Source organism: Panthera tigris, chromosome B3 (assembly GCF_018350195.1).
Source record: "Panthera tigris isolate Pti1 chromosome B3, P.tigris_Pti1_mat1.1, whole genome shotgun sequence".
Lineage (NCBI taxonomy): Eukaryota > Metazoa > Chordata > Mammalia > Carnivora > Felidae > Panthera > Panthera tigris.
The window spans coordinates 54772899-54791036 of NC_056665.1; the positions used below are offsets into that span (position 1 = coordinate 54772899).

Here is an 18138-nt window from a genome sequence, read left to right on the forward strand (position 1 = left end):
ATACCATATGGTTTCACTCTTATGTGGATCCTGAGAAACATAACAGAAACCCATGGGGGAGGGGAAGGAAAACAAAAAAAAAAAAAAAAAAAAAAAAGAGGTTAGAGTGGGAGAGAGCCAAAGCATAAGAGACTGTTAAAAACTGAGAACAAATTGAGGGTTGATGGGGGGTGGGAGGGAGGGCAGGGTGGGTGATGGGTATTGAGGAGGGCACCTTTTGGGATGAGCACTGGGTGTTGTATGGAAACCAATTTGACAGTAAATTTCATATATTAAAAAATAAAAAATAAAAAAAAATTAAAAAAAAATAAAAATAAAAAAAAACAAAAGAAAAAAAAATTGTGGTTTATATACACAATGGAATACTACGTGGCAATGAGAAAGAATGAAATATGGCCTTTTGTAGCAACATGGATGGAACTGGAGAGTGTGATGCTAAGTGAAATAAGCCATACAGAGAAAGACAGATACCATATGGTTTCACTCTTATGTAGATCCTGAGAAACTTAACAGAAACCCATGGGGGAGGGAAGGAAAAAAAAAAAAAAAAAGAGGTTAGAGTGGGAGAGAGCCAAAGCGTAAGAGACTGTTAAAAACTGAGAACAAACTGAGGGTTGATGGGGGGTGGGAGGGAGGGGAGGGTGGGTGATGGGTATTGAGGAGGGCACCTTTTGGGATGAGCACTGGGTGTTGTATGGAAACCAATTTGACAATAAATTTCATATATTGAAAAAAAAATAAAAAATAAAGGAAGGGGCTTCTACTGTAAAAGCGTTGCTAAAACCGGTCAAGATTTTTCTTCTTTATGAAACTTTGGGGAATGGAAACAAGGAAGTCTACCAAATAAACTGAAAAAATAAATCTGGATTTAGCAGTCATAAAGATGGAGGAGTTAAAGGTTAAGCTGGAATGGGACAGAGATACAAATAAAGATCTTTTATTTATCTGTGACATGTACATTGATCCATCTCTCTGTGGGTGTTGGCAAAAGAGAGAAAGGCTGTGTTGCCTTTTCATTGGGACATATATATATTTTTTAATTTTTTAAATGTTTATTAATTTTTGAGAGAGAGAGAGTGCGCGCTCAAGCAGAGGAGAGGCAGAGAGACGGAGACAAAGCAGGTTCCAGGCTTCAAGCTGTCAGTACAGAGCCCAACACGGGGCTCAAACTCACAAGCGGTGAGACCATGACCTGAGCTGAAGTTGGATGCTCAATCAGCTGAGCCACCCAGGGGCCCCTTCATTGGGACACCTTTGACATGCCCTCACATTTTGACAGCAGATGAGCAAAAATCCTGCTGAGAAACTTACTTTGCATTCTTTTAATATTTTTATTTACTCAATCAACTGCACAGTGAAGGGAAAACATAACATTGTTTACATTGTTGACATATAAATATCAATAGAATAAAAATAGGAAACAAGAAACCACATATACAAAAAACACCTAAACCAAGTCATTGTTTATAAGCTCTTTCTATATCACTATTTAGACAGAATTAATTTTATGTAGCTACCAATGTGTATATGCCATTCCAAGTTCTACTTTTGGCCCACTAATTTTTAAAAAAAAATTTTTTTAACATTTATTTATTTTTGACACAGAGAGAGACAGAGCATGAACAGGGGAGGGGCAGAGAGAGAGGGAACACAGAATCGGAAGCAGGCTCCAGGCTCTGAGCCATCAGCCCAGAGCCTGACACGGGGCTCGAACTCATGGACTGCGAGTTCGTGACCTGAGTTGAAGTCGGACGCTTAACCGACTAAGCCACCCAGGCGCCCCTTGGCCCACTAATTTATATAGACTCCCCTTATTTCTATAGTCTTCATACTTAACAGTCCAAGTGGGAATATTTATATTGATAAATTCCATATCACAAGCTATGGAGTTGGTTTTTTATTCTAAAATAAATATGTATTCTATATACATACTCAATACTATTTCGATACAAATTCTCCTCCCCTTGTCAAAAGCTCTGATAAATATTAAGAGATTTATCATCTTTTACCAAATCACTCTCTAGAGAGATCGTATCAATACTAATCAGGGCCCCCAGCATGGATAAGTATGCCTGACGTGGAATTTTCCCCATCTTCCCCAACAGTGCATTTGTCATTTTCTTTTTTGCTAACTTAATGACAGTGAAGTGAGTATCTTGTAGTTGTATTAATTTTCAATTTTAAAGTTGTAATGAATGTGAACATTTTCCGATTTTTAAAAATTGAACTATTTCTATCTCTTTTGTATGAATTATCTGGTCTGGGGGTTGGCACACTATGGCCCTTGGGCTAAAAATAGCCAACTGCCTGCTTTTAGAAATAGTTTTATTGGAACATAGCCATGCTCATTTGTTTACATATTGTCTCTTACTGCTTTTGAGTTATAATGCAGAGTTGAGTAGTTGTAGCAGAGAAAAGTCTAAAATATTTATCATTTGGCCCTTTATTTTTTTATTTTTAAAAAATTTTTTTAACGTTTATTTTTTTTTTTTGAGACAGGGAGAGACAGAGCATGAACGGGGGAGGGGCAGAGAGAGAGGGAGACACAGAATCAGAAGCAGACTCCAGGCTCTGAGCCATCAACCCAGAGCCCGACGCGGGGCTTGAACTCACGGACCGTGAGATTGTGACCTGAGCTGAAGTCAGACGCTTAACCCACTGAGCCACCCAGGTGCCCCTCATTTGGCCCTTTACAGAAAAAGTTTTCAGACTCTAATCCCATCTCTCAGCTCTTATTCATTCTTGTTTTTCCATACTCTATGCTGCATCAATATCAAACTACTTGTACTTTCCCTCATATGATAATTTATACTTTCGTGCTGTTACGCATGCTCTTCCCTCTCTGGAATTTCCAAACTCCGCTCTGCCAGGAAGGTTCATCCTTCCAAACTGTCCTTGACAGGCACTCATGCTACAAAGCATTCCTTTTAATTCCCATTTAAAACTTTACTTTTTGTTAGATGATATCAACTGTATGAGAATCAAGAGAACAATGCCTGGGAAAGCACTTTGTGAAACTAGGAGGTGCTATATAAAAGTAACAACTAATAATAACTGTGGTTATACTTGTCAGTATCAATGTCCACCTTTGTCTCTACTTTTATTTCAAACCATTTACAAGGAGCTTTTTAGACCAAAGCACCTCATTTGGCTCTCATGGAGTAAAGGAGTAAAGGATCTGATACCTTTTTCATAACCGCCTTTTATTAAATATCAACAACATAGGTGCCTGGACATGTCATTTTGGCAACACCAGAGGCTAGTTCAGATTAATTATTATGTGTCTCATCAATGATTGAATAATCATTAAGGTGACTCAAACATCAATCAACCAACCAAACAAAAGAGTCTGACTCTCTGAGCGGTCCTTCTATTTCATCCAGAGAACAAAGGTTGGAATCCTACAGAAACCATAGATACAAAATCCTGAGAAAATACGCTAAACCAAAAAGCCATTCTATGTATTGGTTGTAGGTAATTATGCAAAAATCAGACAAGAGAATACTTTAGAGAAGAATTTCATCTATCCAGAAAAAAAAATCTGAACTAAAATATAAATTATAAATCCAAAACAATGCCTAGAGTCTCTGGAATTCTACTTATTTTTCCAATATATCTACTAGAACATTGAGGACATAGATCCACGTTACTATATCTATATGTCTGTATTGTGTCTGTATCTATATATCTCTCTAGATAGAGAGGGAGATAGATTTCTTTAATGGGGCTGCATTCCTCTGCATGTTCCTCCCTCCTTAGGAATCAAAAACATCTCAAAAAAATATTTTCAGGAAATATATATAAAAACTAATACAATGTTGCAGGTGGTCATATGTGTGTGTGTACTAATACAGTTAACTAATTTAAACTATGATTTCCGGTGAATCCAGGAAAGAGCTTAGAGATGTGCTTTGTGAAAAGTTTAATATATGTGTTGAAAGATAGGAGGTTATGGTTCAGATTACGCTGAGTGAAAGCTTGGGCTGTTCAGAATGCTGAGTTCCAGAGACAAAAGCTTTTAGTTCTAACTGCATTTCTGGAGAGGAGGGTGGCAGGTTGTTCACCACTTCCATTAAGGAACAACTACGTATTTTAGCGGTGGCTTTCTCTCACGAAATGCAATATAGAGTAAGGGCAAAAAAAAAAAAAAAAAAAAGCAAAGGAGGAAATTTGTTATTGATTTTCATTTCTTCTGCGAAATTACATGAAAGCTCAATGGCTTGTAGCAGTATCTCAGTCAATAAGGCTCCATTTGAGACCACCTTGAAGTTCAATTCTCTCCCAGTCCCTTTAAACTTCCTCTAGTGTCAGATTCTTTTGTATTTAATTGTCTTTGGTGCTGAGATACTAGGAAGCTTTTTATCCATAACACCACAGAGAGGATTTTGCTAAAAGCAAAACTGTGAAGTATTCCCAGACAACTAAGTTCCACTCCTCCTTTTTGGTTAAAAATCAACATTGCTAAAAACCAAATCTGAAAAGCCAAGGAAAAAAGAGATGAAGAAGGTAAATAATAGGATTCCTTATTGCAAAGTGATTTTTTTCAGCATAAGGGTAGGAGTAGGAGAGAGTCATTTATGTCAGACTCACCATTATGTGTGTGCACATTTTGTTCATAATACTTGCTAACATTTGTTGAACATTTACTGCGTGTTAGATAGTGTGCTAAGTCTTTATATGGTTTCTGTTCTGCAGGGAAGCAATAAGTCGCCTGTGTGAAGCTGTCTCTGGGGCAAATGGAGCCGTTAAAAAGCGAAAGGTAAATATTGGTGTGGTTTCTCCTTGTTTTATGTTTCCCTAACTATGGGGAAGAGAATATCAAAATAGTTGTTAGTTCATTCTACTATATGAGCTAAGGTCCAGAATGGCCTTTATCAGTTGCATGATCAGAGATGCACTGAAAGTTGTTTTTATCTCTCAAGTTTTTCTGACTTGACTGACACTGTCTGAAATGGTGATGCCTGGGGTGACAGAATGAAGAAAGTACCTGGGTTTCAAGTAAAAAATTCTGGGTTCCAGGCCTGGGTGTTTACTCACCTTTGAGCATGGTATCTCATCTCTCTGAGACCCCATTTTTGTTCCTGTAAAGTTAAGTTGAACTGGATGACCAGTTTGGCATCTTCCAATTTTCAATACTTTATAATGTATCTATTCTTCATTTTAACATTTTAGAATTTTTAGATTCCTTAGCCTATTTTCAGATGGAAATGAGGGTGGTAGTAGAGATGAGATAATAACGCGTGAGTAGGAGATTTTCATGCTGAAAGAAAGCAAAAGATTTGATGTTACATAGGTTTAAATTCTGCCTCTGCCACCTACTATGTGATCTTGGACAAGTCACTTCACCTTTTGGATCATTGGTTTCCTCATCTGTAAAGTGGGAGAAAATAGCACTTACTTGATTGAGTTGTGTAGAATTAAATAAAATGATGTCTGCACAGTGTTTGGGCGTACATTAGGCTTTCAACTCTAATGGTAGATAGAATTATTGCCAACCCAGAACATTTAGTTGTTTTGGAATGTCCAAAGGAGAGGTGCAAAGTTTCTTAAGATATCTATATAAATCATAGAATTGTAGATTGTTTAAGAGAGAAGGAATGTTTAGAGATTTTCCAGTCCAACCCTCCCATTTTGCCAGATACTAAACTGTCTCAGAGAAGAGATTTGCCTTGAGTCACTAGGATGATGAAGTTTAGAGCCAACTACAGAAGCCAGGTCTTCGTATTTCCAGCTTAGTGCTTTATTTCCACACCCGCCTGCCTCATTCTTTATTATTCTTCACTAGTTTGCATAGGGCCGAACCCAGTGTCACCCAGAGTGATTCAGATGAGCCACATGGCATGGGAAACACTAAGTGTTAGTAAGTGGACTTTGAATTCTATTAGAGCTCCCTATTACTAGTTACTTTGACAAAACCCATGGCCCCAAAGTAGCCTCTGGCCTCCTCCTGCCTCTCATAACCTCTGCAAATAGGATACTTTTTGTTGTTGCATGATCCCAACAAATAGCCTCAATCATTTAAGACTTTCTCATTTCAGAAATGGGGAGTCTACTCCCCAAAACAAAATAAAACAAAACAAACCGGGCTATCATGTTTCCAGAAAGTACACATGGAAAGAAAAAAAAAATCTTGAGTTAATTTCCTTTGATAGCTAGCACTTACTGCATACTTACTACATGCCAGGGACTGTTCTATGCACTATGTTTTTATACTCTTTTTCCTCCTAATTTAAAACATTTGGTAAAATATGTGTAACATAAAATTTACCATTTTAACCATTTTTAAAAAATTTTTTTTTAACATTTATTTATTTTTGAGACAGAGAGAGACAGAGCATGAACGGGGGAGGGTCAGAGAGAGAGAGGGAGACACAGAATCTGAAACAGGCTCCAGGCTCTGAGCTGTCAGCACAGAGCCCGATGCGGGGCTCGAACTCATGGACCGCGAGATCGTGACCTGAGCCGAAGTCGGACGCTTAACCGACTGAGCCACCCAGGCGCCCTTAACCATTTTTAAATATACAGCTCAGTGATATTACATACATTCACATTGTTGAACAACCATCACCCCTATCCATCCCCATAACTCTTTCCATTTTGTAGAACTGAAACTCTATATACATTAAACAATGACTTCCTAGTCCCCATTTCTTCAGCCCTGACAGCCACCGTTCTACTTTCCATCTCTATGATGTTAACTACTCTAAGTACCTCCTATAAGTGGACTCATACATATTTGTCTTTTTGTGACTGGATTATTTTCACTTCACATAATGTCCTCAGGATTCATCCATACTATAGCATGTGTCAGAATTCCCTCCCTTTGTAAGGCTGAATAATATTCCATTGTGCGTGTGTACCACATTTTGCTTATCCATTCATTTGTTGATGGATACTTAAGTTTTTTCCATGTTTTAGCTATTGTGAATAACACTGTTATGAATATGGATATACCAATACCTGTTCAAGTCCCTGCTTTAAGTTCTTTTGGGTGTATAACAAGAAGTAGAATGCTAGGTCATATGGTAATTTTATTTTTAATTTTTTGAGGAACTGGGAACTGCCATACTGTTTTCCAAAGCAATTGTACTCTTGTACATTCCTACCAATAGTGCACAAGGATTTCAATTTCTCCACATTCTAACACTTGTTATTTTCTGTTATTGTTGTTGTTTACTAGTTATAGGTTTATCTAGATTTTCTATTTTTTCATGATTGAGTCTTAATCGCTTTAATGTTTCTAGGAATTTGTCCATTTCATCTAGGGAATCCACTTTGTTGATATGCAGTTGTTCATAATACTCTCTTATAATCCTTTTTGTTTCTATTGAATTGGTAGTTGCATCCCCACCCCACTTTTGCTCCTGATTTTAGTGATGTGAGTCTTCTTTCTTTTTTTCTTAGCCCATATATATAAAAGGTTGGTCAATTTTGTTGAACTTTTTGAAGAACTAACTTTTGGTTTCATTGATTTTCTCTATTTTCTAGTCTCTGTGCCATTGATCTCTGCTCTAATCTTTATTATTTCCTTCCTTCTGCTAACTTTGGGTTTAATTTGTTCTTTTTTTGAATTCCTTAAGTTGTAAAGTTAGGTTCTTGATTTGGCATCTTCTTTTTTAATGTAAGTGTTTATAGTTATATATTATGCTCCCCCAAAGCATCACTCTCACTGTGTCCCATATATTTGATATGAATGTTTTTTGTACTTTTATAAATTATCACAAAAAAATCCAGCAACTTTTTCTTTTTTTAGACTTCTGGTTTTCAAAAGGACTGGGGAGTTCAGCTAGCCCAAACTCTCACAGGAATTCCTTTTATATAAAGCAGTCCCTACTCCCAACACTTGGGGAGAAGGGAATATATGAGAAAAGTTCTGAGGGCTCAGATTTCACTGCTTACTAAAGAATTTGCTGCATTCCAATTTTTTTAATGTTTTCATCAAAATAAAGCATTCCGGGGCGCCTGGGTGGCTCAGTCGGTTAAGCGTCCGACTTCAGCTCAGGTCACGATCTCGCGGTCCGTGAGTTCGAGCCCCGCGTTGGGCTCTGGGCTGATGGCTCAGAGCCTGGAGCCTGCTTCCGATTCTGTGTCTCCCTCTCTCTCTGCCCCTCCCCCGTTCATGCTCTGTCTCTCTCTGTCTCAAAAATAAATAAAGGTTAAAAAAAATTAAAAAAAAAATAAAGCATTCCATCTCATTTGACTTGTGTAAAGTATAATAGGAAGAGTGTGTGTTTTGACCTATTTTTAACACTTAAAAAATTAATATTCTCCTGTAACAAAATCCTTAACTCTGAGTATTGTTTTGCTATTTTTAAAGCCTCCAGTTAAGTTCCTATCAACAGTTCTTGGCAAAAGTAATCTTCAGTTTTCGGGAATGAATATTAAACTGACCATCTCAACATGCAGCCTCACGTTGATGAATATTGACAACCAACAGGTAAGATCATGAATGTCATTTATAGCTTAACGTATCATCTATTTTTCTAGAAGAACCTGGGCATGATAAAGAAAATAAAGTTTCAGACAAAGTGTGCTTAAAATTTAGTTAAGGCACAAGGGGAAAAAATCTGCCAAGGATTTGTGAATAACAATAATTAGAACAACAGTATTACAAACTCATCACTGCATTTAACTGCTTGCGTACTTGCCTCAACTTAATTGGCTTTGTAATAGGAACTAAGGTGCAAATAACTGGTAAATACCATTTGGCAACTCATATTCTTGAGTCAGTTATTACTCTCCACCCGTGCTCCCCAAAGGGAAAGCAATTCCATTATCAGAACTAACAGACTGTGTGTTGGATGGGGGTGCAAATGAAGGACAGAGGGGAAGGGTGATGTTAGGGTTAATATTCTAGCTAACTGAAATTTAAGCATAAAACATTTTCTTCCAACTCTTAAGCTTGAAGTGCTTTGTAAAATATTATTATATAAACACAGTTTCTTCTTCTTTGATGATGTGTGATGCCATGGTGTGCCTGAGTTCTCATTGTGAACCTTATTTCTCAAAGAACAGCATTGCTGAAGCAAATATAAAAGATATACAGGCATTGGGCTAAATGTGTTCCTTAAACTAGGGTACTCTTGACTTGCTTTTTATGTTTTCAACTAAATTCCTCATATCAGATTATTTATGGGTGTTAGAGTCTAATTTTTCTTGGTTTAATATGTAGTGATTCGAGGTTCTTAGTATTTAAGGTTTTACTGTATGGAATACTGTTGAACAGGGACTCATGGAAGGTTTAATGTGTAGTTGGCTCTCGGGCTTTGAGGTTACATATAGGTTGAAATCATGGCTTCGCCACTAATGAGCAAGTTATGCTACCACTCAATTTTCTTCCTTAGTGAAATGAGATTATAGTACCTATTCATAGTTTCTGAGCGGATGGATTTAGCAATAGTATATGTGTCACTGGATTATATACAGGATTAAGTAAAACCATTGATGTAAATCACTTAGCACAGAGCCAGTCACCCAGTACCTATTATTATTTACTCAAACATTTTTCCTATTTCCTTGAGACATTTTCATAAAGTCAGTACTTAGCAGGGAAAGCATAAAACATAAAATTTTCAGTAACATGCATGTATAGTTATATACATTTTTTTCTCCAATGTTTTTGCCAAAAACTTGCAGTTTTGAGGTCTGCTTTATTTTCTAAATTCAAAAGCAGAATAAAATACATTGCTTGCACAGTAGTATAAACCACCACAGAAGAAAATACTTAATATAAAATAGTTCAAAATAGATTTCTGTCTCGTTGGGCCCTGATTGGTTATCTAAGAGAGGTGATACCATTGGTATAACGAGAGCAGAACATTTGAGGCTGTACTTGGAAGATGCAACAAATCTAGGTGGAAGGTGAAGCAATCGTTCAGTCTTTCGGATGTTTTGCCCTCAAGATACTTGTAGATGTAAATTTTAGTTTTAGTTTTCACCCATGTGTGTGGTACCAGGGGTGCTTAATGCCTTTAGGTATGAGATCTCATTGAGTATAGAAGCACTTGAATTATCTCAGAATTTTGTAGGGGAGGAAGAGTAAGCAAATCTACAGCCATCCTGGTGACAGCCTTCTGTGCAGAACCTAATGAGCATTAAAAAAAAAAAAAAGTTCTATGGGGTGACTGAGGAATTAGGAATTTAGGAAGAATAGGGCTGTGGTGTGTGGTAGGTGGCTTAGCTTATTCTCATTTCTTTCTCTCTTTTACTACCCTTTTCCAGGCTACTGTAATTGGAAGGGGTATTGTCACATGCCCATAATCTTTCTGGCAGAATAGAAGTAGGGACAGGGCGCATGGGTGGCTTCCACTACCAGCAGTTACAGCAATGAGTGCCTCTGGAAGTGGGACATCTTTTCTGCACTGGTAGCAGGGAATGGGGTGGTGCTGAGCCCACTGCTGGAGTGGGGACTAAAGTTAGGATCTCATTGACCTTAGACCCAGGTCCTGATTTTTAAAAATAATTTTGAACTATTCTGCAGGCCTGGAGGAAACGGCCCCTTCATTCCTCCCTTGGTGGAGGGAGGGCATATAAAAAAAAGATGTGCCACTATAGATGCTTCAACTCAAGCTTTATAAATCCCATTAATAGGGCAACTAAACTGTTCAAGGGAGAAGGCAACAGAGAAGTGACCTTATAGATGTAGCAGGAGAAAATGATTAACTCAATCTTCCTTAAAGAAAGTTACCCTTTGAAGTTTTAAGATAAATACCAAGAAATACTAATGTCTCCCTTCCCCTCCCCCCAACTCCTAAGATATACTTTGGACTGAAAACATAAACAAGTTAAAGTTGATAGGTACATTCATAGATGGCAGAGCATTTATGGGTAGGATGGTTCACATTCATCTTCAGCCACTGAGAACAACTTCAAGAATATAACCATTCACTCCCAGAAAATGTCTTAAAGAACCTCAGAGGCAGAAAACAAAATTATATTAAACACATAATGCTTGCAATTTTTAAAACTTGCCATATTTGGGGATGGGAAATACATTTTGGAAAAGCAAGTTCTAGGGAGTTTTTCTATATTCCTTGTTTTAAAAATTCAAGCAACAGACTTCCTTGATATACTTCAATATGTTAAGGATGTAAGCAAAAATATCTGACTAGCTTCCACTCCCACTATTCTTTAGTCATTTCTACATTCCTACCACCAACTCTAACAGCTAGTGAAATTTTACTAAGAGTAATAAAGAGATAAAGAAGGTAAAACAGGCAGAAAATGGAGATATCCTTTAGTCTCCATGAGGAGAGGGAACTTCAAATATAGGGAGGCCAGGCAGACAATGCTAACTGTACAAGAAAAACAGTGGTGCAAGCATAATGATATATGGTGAGTGCCACTTGGCCTCCATGTTGGGGAGACGATACTGGGAAACATGGCAACAGAATATCTTCCGATTAGAATGGGGAGTTGGATGCTTTATCCCACATAACTATTGGTCAAGGGCTACCAGATCTTCAACTTTTGGGGGGAAAAAAGATGGAAATCTTAGGAGTTTTGTTGCTCTATCAGGATTATGAGATGTTGGTCTTTAATGAAGAATTGCAATTTTAAGCATGAGCCAAACACAGTAAGTCTGTGTCCTTAGGCCAGCCAAATGCGACAGTCTGATCTAAGCAAACATTTATAATGTAACACTATATAATAATATATGGATAGATCCAGAAAACTCCCCCCCAAATCACCCTATATACTCATAAGCTTTTTAAAGTTCTCTCTACCCATTCCACATCCCCACCCACTCCCCTGTTCGCAAAATCAGGACCAGAATCGCTATAGAACTCCTTTTTTAGTTCCCCTTTAGCCAAGATTTGAACCAGCTAGGCTGTTTCCAGTACGTGTTAACGCTTAAAAGACGTAAAAAGTGATTTTACACTTCTAAAAGGGGTTTCTTTAGTAAATACAAACAAGTACTAATTTCAGTGCTCTCAGATTACTGCCTGTTTTTCCAAGACCAAGGAACCAACCATCAGAAGTCAGTTGTGGAGTCCAGGTCTTTATCCTGTAAATGAGCCTTCAGGTCCAACAGGTAGCAGTTTTCTTTTCCTTCTTCTTGCTCCCTCCTTAGTCTCAGAGAGGAACCTAATCACAGATTTCCTAATCACACTTCCTGGTATGAAGACCAGTTTTTGATTTCCTGACATCTTTATCTGGAGGTAAATGCAATTGGTCAGTGCTCCTTGTGTACTGGCATCCTTCTCCCCCCCCCCCCCCCGCCCCCCCCCATCAAATTCAGTTAATTCACATCATACAAGCAATTATCTATCCAGATGCATCTAACTGCAGCTACAAGCCTTTTGAAAACGTAATGAAAGTGAGTCATGAGAGAGGCAGATGAAGAGGGTTAAGTGCTAACATCTCACCTCCGGTTTGTTTCCCCATGTATCTATCTATCCTTCTCCTCACTAAGCCTAGTGTTTATAACCCTCAGTCCATTTTTTTTTTTTACAGAAAAGAACCCACTCCCTAAAAGGTGACTATAACATAAATAAGGTTGAGTTGTGCTGTTGTATTGGATGTGTCCTTTACTGCCATAATGTCTTATTGATCTTAAGACCTACTGATGTACTGTTTATTGGGCACAACTGACACAATTTTTAGTCTTATGCAACTTCAGAACCTCAATAACCACAGCAATATGTTCGTTAATACGACAGGTTTTCTCAGGCTAGCAAATTCTCTTATAGGAATTTACAAAGTTTAATATCCACAAATTAACTTATAAGTCAGGTATTTGAAGCTGGAACACTTTCTCATATAGTGGTTAAATTTAAATCATAAAGTGGTTTCGGTAATAAAATAAAATAGCATAATACGATAAAAAGTAGGATTTCAATAAAGTATGTGAACAATACTATTGGCCAAACAAACAAAATACACAGAACAAGAAATTTTATTATCTCGAATGCTGGTGCATAACCAATAACAAGCTTCATTAGAGGAGGAGACAGAGGGAAACTTCAGATACTGATGAGGATTTCTGGGCAGGTTTAAAACCTTTAAAGATTGAGGGTATAATTGTTCAGTCTTTTTTTAGATGCAGGGCTTTCCTTTTACTTGACATGTTCCCTTTGACAGTTCTTATGTTATGAAGTTCAACCAAAGTCTTTCACCTGTAAAGTTAAATGAAAAACAGAGAGCGAGTAAAACAATTTCTCTAGTATAAGAGTGTTAGAAATAGTTTTGTTTTCTTTGTTCTTTCACGTATTTTTTAATATCTAAATTTGAAATTTTACTATGGATATTTTTGAGTTTTAAAAATGGTTAAGACAATAAATTTTCTGGAATTATGGATCATACTAGCTTTATAAATCATCGAGATACATGTACAATCAAAATTTCAGATGCTCTTGAAAACACATTTTGAGATATAGCACACCTGATACATATTTCTTTTTGGGTTTGCTTATCCTTTTCGGATACTGAAGAACACCCAATTTATTTTACACTAAAAAAAATGTAGCCTTTGATAATTGGCTTGGATAGACCATAAAGTGGAATCTTTAGAGTTCTCTCAGTGGGTTTTCAGTCCAAATAACTCAGACATCTTGTGTCCTAAACTGGATGTATTAGTTACTTTTTCTCATGTAATTAATATCATTGGGCTCTTGTATTGGCAGTTTGTCTTGACATTAACTTACTCTCGCAAAACCATCCCTTACAGTGAAATATGAAAGATATTTTCCCCAATGCAAGGAAAATAATCTGGATCAATAACAAAGTCAAAGCCACAAGTGTTTCAGGAAGGTTCTTGAAAACAGATTTCCACAGTCCTAAAATGCCTTTTCTTCTTTAACAATTTTTTCTTTTTCATAACTGTGCAGTCACTGCCCTATTCTATTCTGCAAAACAACGACAAAAATCTTTTTTTGAAGATTAAGTTTTTCATTGGCACGGTACTATCTGGAATGAACCCAAAAGGCAGTGGAATGTTGGGTCTCTCCTCAACTTTTCCTCCTCTTTTAACAGCATTTAATTACTCTCTATCAATAATCTCATCACAGCCGAGTTCTTCGGTCAGACGATTGACAACCATAAGTGAAAAAAGCTCTTCGATAAAAGCCAACTGATCAAACGGGGTCTTCTCATAATGCATTTGAAACCCGCCATCCAGGGCTGCTTCCCTTGCTCTGGATGTTCTCAGAAACATCTTGTTGGCTTCTTCAAGGGCCGCTGATACTCTGTAGCCCGCACCACTCAGCTGCTCCTCTTCCGGATAATCGTAGTCGTCCTCCCAGTCATCAAATTCCTCGCCCTCGTCCTCGCTCTCGAAGTCAGGGCCCGCGATCAGGCCTGGCTGCTCCCCAGGGCTGGGCCGGTTAGCAAGGCCTCGTTCCCCCTGCGGCTCCGCCATTGGCTGGGCCGCCTCCTCCTCCATTGGGCCTTCCTCCTCGAGCTGTGGCTGGGCCCCGTTGCGGGAGGCGTTCGGGGATGGCTCCCGGCTCCCGCTGCCTACCTCCATCTGCGGAAGGTCACCCTCGCCAAGCATCACATCCATCTGCAGGTCATTGCTCTCTTCATACAGCTCGGACAGCTCGTTCATTTCCGACATTGTACAAGCTGCTCAACCTCTCGAAAGGTGTTTTTGCAAGATCGGAGCTACGCGGCCGAGGGGTTGTGCGCGTGCGCAAACGCCGTGCGCCTGCGTGACCCTGTGCGTGTGCGCGACCCCCAAACACCGCCTCCCGTTTGGCGTCCCCCTCGCGGGGGAGGTCCCTGCTCTTCGGAACCGTGGTGTTGGTTTCGGTCCTTTGGAACTCCGTTAGTAGACTCTACGTTTAGCGAGTTACGTAATCTCCGCTTTCCCTAACTGTTCTGCGCATTATGATGCTGTAAACTTGAAAATCCGTAACGTGGCTTCTGTAACTATGCTTAGTGCTCTTCCTCCCCCTTCGCCCTTCGGTTCTCTCCTGCTCCTTTTCCTCCCGCCCCAGGCAATAGCATCTGCTCCAACTACCTTTGGTCTCTGCGCTCATGACTTCTAAATCCCCACCTCCAAATCACAGTGTTCTCAACATACTGACAACTGATCCATTCATTCAGCCCTTCTGCTTTCCCCATTAAAAAAAAAAAAAAAAAAAAAAAGTTAAATTCGCAAATAAGCATATCATCTATCTTTTTAAAAAGATAGTATACTGAAGAAGGACTTGGTTCCATTTATTTTCGCAGGAGGTTAACTTTCCACCATCATCAGTTTGGTGTGTATTCTTTAAATTCTTTTCCTCTGCATTTATATGGACCTTTATGTCCTCGTGGAAAAATCTTGTGTGTGTATGGGGTTTTTTGTGTTTTTTTTTTTTGCAAGTCTTACCTAACTCTTCAAGCTACAAAAAGCACCTCAGCAATGACTTGAAGATTTAGCTTTGTTAGTATACATAGATGAGTCTTTTTTTCCGTAGCATTCCGTTTGTATAGCTATTCTATAGTTGACCTAACCATACACAAGTAATTTCCGATTTTTTGATATAAACTATGGGTAATGTTTCTATGTGCCAATGTTTCTACAGAATAAATAACCTAGGAGTGGAAAGGCGGAATTGTAGAGCATGCATACTTTAGTTTTAATACATACTGTCAAACTGCTCTCCAAGATTGCTGTACAGATTTCAGCTCTCATCAGCAGTGTTTGAGAATATCCTTGCCACACACTGTTTTGTTGAGCAATTTTATCAGTTTAATGATACCTTGTTTTATTTTCCATAGCCTTGATTTCTTAGAGATTGATTATTTTTCAACATGTTTATTGAACATTTGTGTTACTTATGAAAATTAACTGGCCTTATTTTTGGTTTATTTTTTTTTCTTACTGATTTGTAGGAATTTCTTATAAACTATATGAATACTTTGTTTTACATGTTGCAAATACATTCTCCTTCCCTGTTGTTATTTGTCCGGTTTCAGGTGTCTCTTCTCCTATAAAAGTTTTAAAATGAGTTTTCATGTAAACCCTTCAAATTGAAGGGTTTTTTTTTTCCTGTATATCTTTTTTTTTATTAAGTTGGATTTTCCTATTTCAAAGATCACAAGCATGATCTTTTATTTTTCTTCAATGTTTGCATACATTTTGTTAAAATTTTTTTTAATGTTTATTTTTGAGAGAGAGAGAGAGAAAGAGACAGCGTGTGAGCAGGGGAGTTGCAGAGAGAGAGGGAGACACAGAATCTGAAGCAGGCTCCAGGCTGTGAGCTGTCAGTACAGAGCCAAATGCGGGGCTCAAACCCACAAGTTGTGAGATCATGACCTGAGATGAAGTCAGAGGCTTAACGGACTGATAAACCCAGGCACCCATGCATAGGTTTTTTGTGGATAAAACATTTATTTATCTAAGTACGATAAGCACAGGATTCATTTATGTATTTTTTTTACACATATACAGCTAATTCAGCCAACTTCACTGATTTAATCACTGTCCTTTGTTGGTTGTTTGGTGCCACATTTATCATAGATTAAAAGAAAACAAATGTGTGAGTTTGTTTTAGACTTTGTATTCAAACGAATTTCTACAGTGTTACAATATATGTCTTGCTGATAAGAAAAATCTTGTGTCTTTGTTCTTTAAAAGATTGCCTTAACTCTTCTTGCACATTTGTTCTTCCATGTGAATTTTGGAAGTAGCTTGAAAAGTTACCCGAATAATATAGGTGGAAGTTTTATTTGAGTTGCATGGAATTTACAGATTAATTTGGGGGAGAATTGACATTTTTACAATATTGTCTTCTCATCCATAAAAGTAATATATATCTTTCTGCTTGTTTGTGTCTTATTTATACCCTTCAGTGAAGTTTTCCAAAAAGGCTTATGTGATTCTTACTATTTTATACTCAGGTACTATCATAAAATGTACCCCTTACTCCAATACAGTGTCTAGTTGGCTATTGCTGGTATGTGGGAAAGACGTTGATGTTTGTATATTGATTTATTTTTAGTAATCACTTTTAGCTGAAATCTAAACACAGAAAACACAAATACAGAAAAGTGCACAAATCTTAAGTGCGCAGCTTGGTTATCACAAAATGGACATATTTGTGTAACTGTTACCCAGATCGAGAAACACGATTTTCAGGATTCCAGAAAACCATTTGCTTTCTCTTTCTTTGCCCTACGAGCACCACCGTTCTGATTTCAAACAGAATAAAATATTTTTGCCTGTTTTTTGAACTTTATATAAATTAAACCATGTAGTACATATTCTTTGTGTGTGTGTGGCTTCTTTTACCCAAGAAATATGTTTTGTTTTGTGTGTGTGTGTGTGTGTGTGTGTGTGTGTGTGTGTGTTTGCTACATAGTAGTCCATTGTTTAAATATCACAGTGATCATCATTGGGATTGATTCCAGTTTGGACCTATTACAAACAGGGCAGTAATTATCTTTCTTGGGAAGGTTTTTGGTGCTTGTATTTACGCAATTCTGTGGATCTACATCTAAGAATAGAATTGCTGGCTATCTTATATAAGAGTATCTTATACTCTTGTATACATTATGTTAAACATTTCTCAAGACAGGCTTAGCCAATTGGTGCACAGTTGGTATTTTAATGAACCTTCAAAGCAGTATGACAAATACTTCTCTGTCAGTTGGTCATTACTCTGTGATTTCCAAATAAGCAAGCCTAAAATCTCAAGAGGCAAAATCTCAAAAGAGGTGGTCTTCTCAGCTAACTAATGCAGTTCACTTGGATAGTCTACATCATATTGAAATTCTTAATGTTAGTGCTTTAGTGTGCTTTTGGTGATGAATGACTGAAACCCAATTCAAACCAACATATATAAAATTAAATAAATAAAATAGAAAAAATGCATAAAAACTAAAGAGAGGGGGGAAATGTATTGGTTGAAGTGATGAAACAAATATTACCACCAGATTTTTTTTTTTTTTTTTAACTCTCAGCTCTGATACTCTCCAGAGGGAAAACTTTGTTTTTCCATCAGGTTTTTCCCACATGGCAGCAAAAGATGAATCCCAGAAGCTTTGGACTTAAACTAATGGCATGGTCCTTAATGGCAGAGAAAGATGCATTCTTTCCTATTATCTGTCTCAGTTCCTCCCCATGATATTGATTGGCTCTGCTGTATCCAGAGGAATGGTGTTTTCTGATGGCCTAGGCCTGGATCCTGTGTCCAGCCATAAGGAAGG

The 18138-nt window shown here is 37.8% G+C and overlaps 2 protein-coding genes across 6 annotated transcripts in view; one reads left to right on the forward strand and one right to left on the reverse strand.

The window, feature by feature from the left end:
• The window catches only part of SHC4 (SHC adaptor protein 4), a 130399-nt gene that overhangs the window by 66744 nt on the left and 45517 nt on the right, over nucleotides 1-18138 (forward strand). For all 4 annotated transcript variants that reach the window (XR_006218637.1, XM_007081824.3, XM_042988914.1 and 1 more), the window contains exons 3-4: nucleotides 4696-4759; nucleotides 8318-8437. Coding sequence is in view for 3 of the 4 variants with exons in the window: in XM_007081824.3 (XP_007081886.1) it covers nucleotides 4696-4759; nucleotides 8318-8437 (184 nt within the window). In the remaining variant the exon portion in view is untranslated. The remainder of the gene's footprint in view (nucleotides 1-4695; nucleotides 4760-8317; nucleotides 8438-18138) is intronic.
• Nucleotides 12881-14779, reverse strand: EID1 (EP300 interacting inhibitor of differentiation 1). Of its 2 annotated transcripts, none has more exons than XM_042988918.1 (2): nucleotides 13647-14779; nucleotides 12881-13118 (listed from the first exon to the last, which is right to left on the reverse strand). In XM_042988918.1, the coding sequence occupies exon 1, from the start codon at nucleotides 14555-14557 to the stop codon at nucleotides 13982-13984; it is 576 nt and encodes a 191-aa protein (XP_042844852.1). In that variant the 5' UTR covers nucleotides 14558-14779; the 3' UTR covers nucleotides 12881-13118; nucleotides 13647-13981. The 2 variants fall into 2 exon arrangements, with proteins under 2 accessions (XP_042844852.1, XP_042844851.1); XM_042988917.1 differs by having other exon boundaries at nucleotides 13385-14779.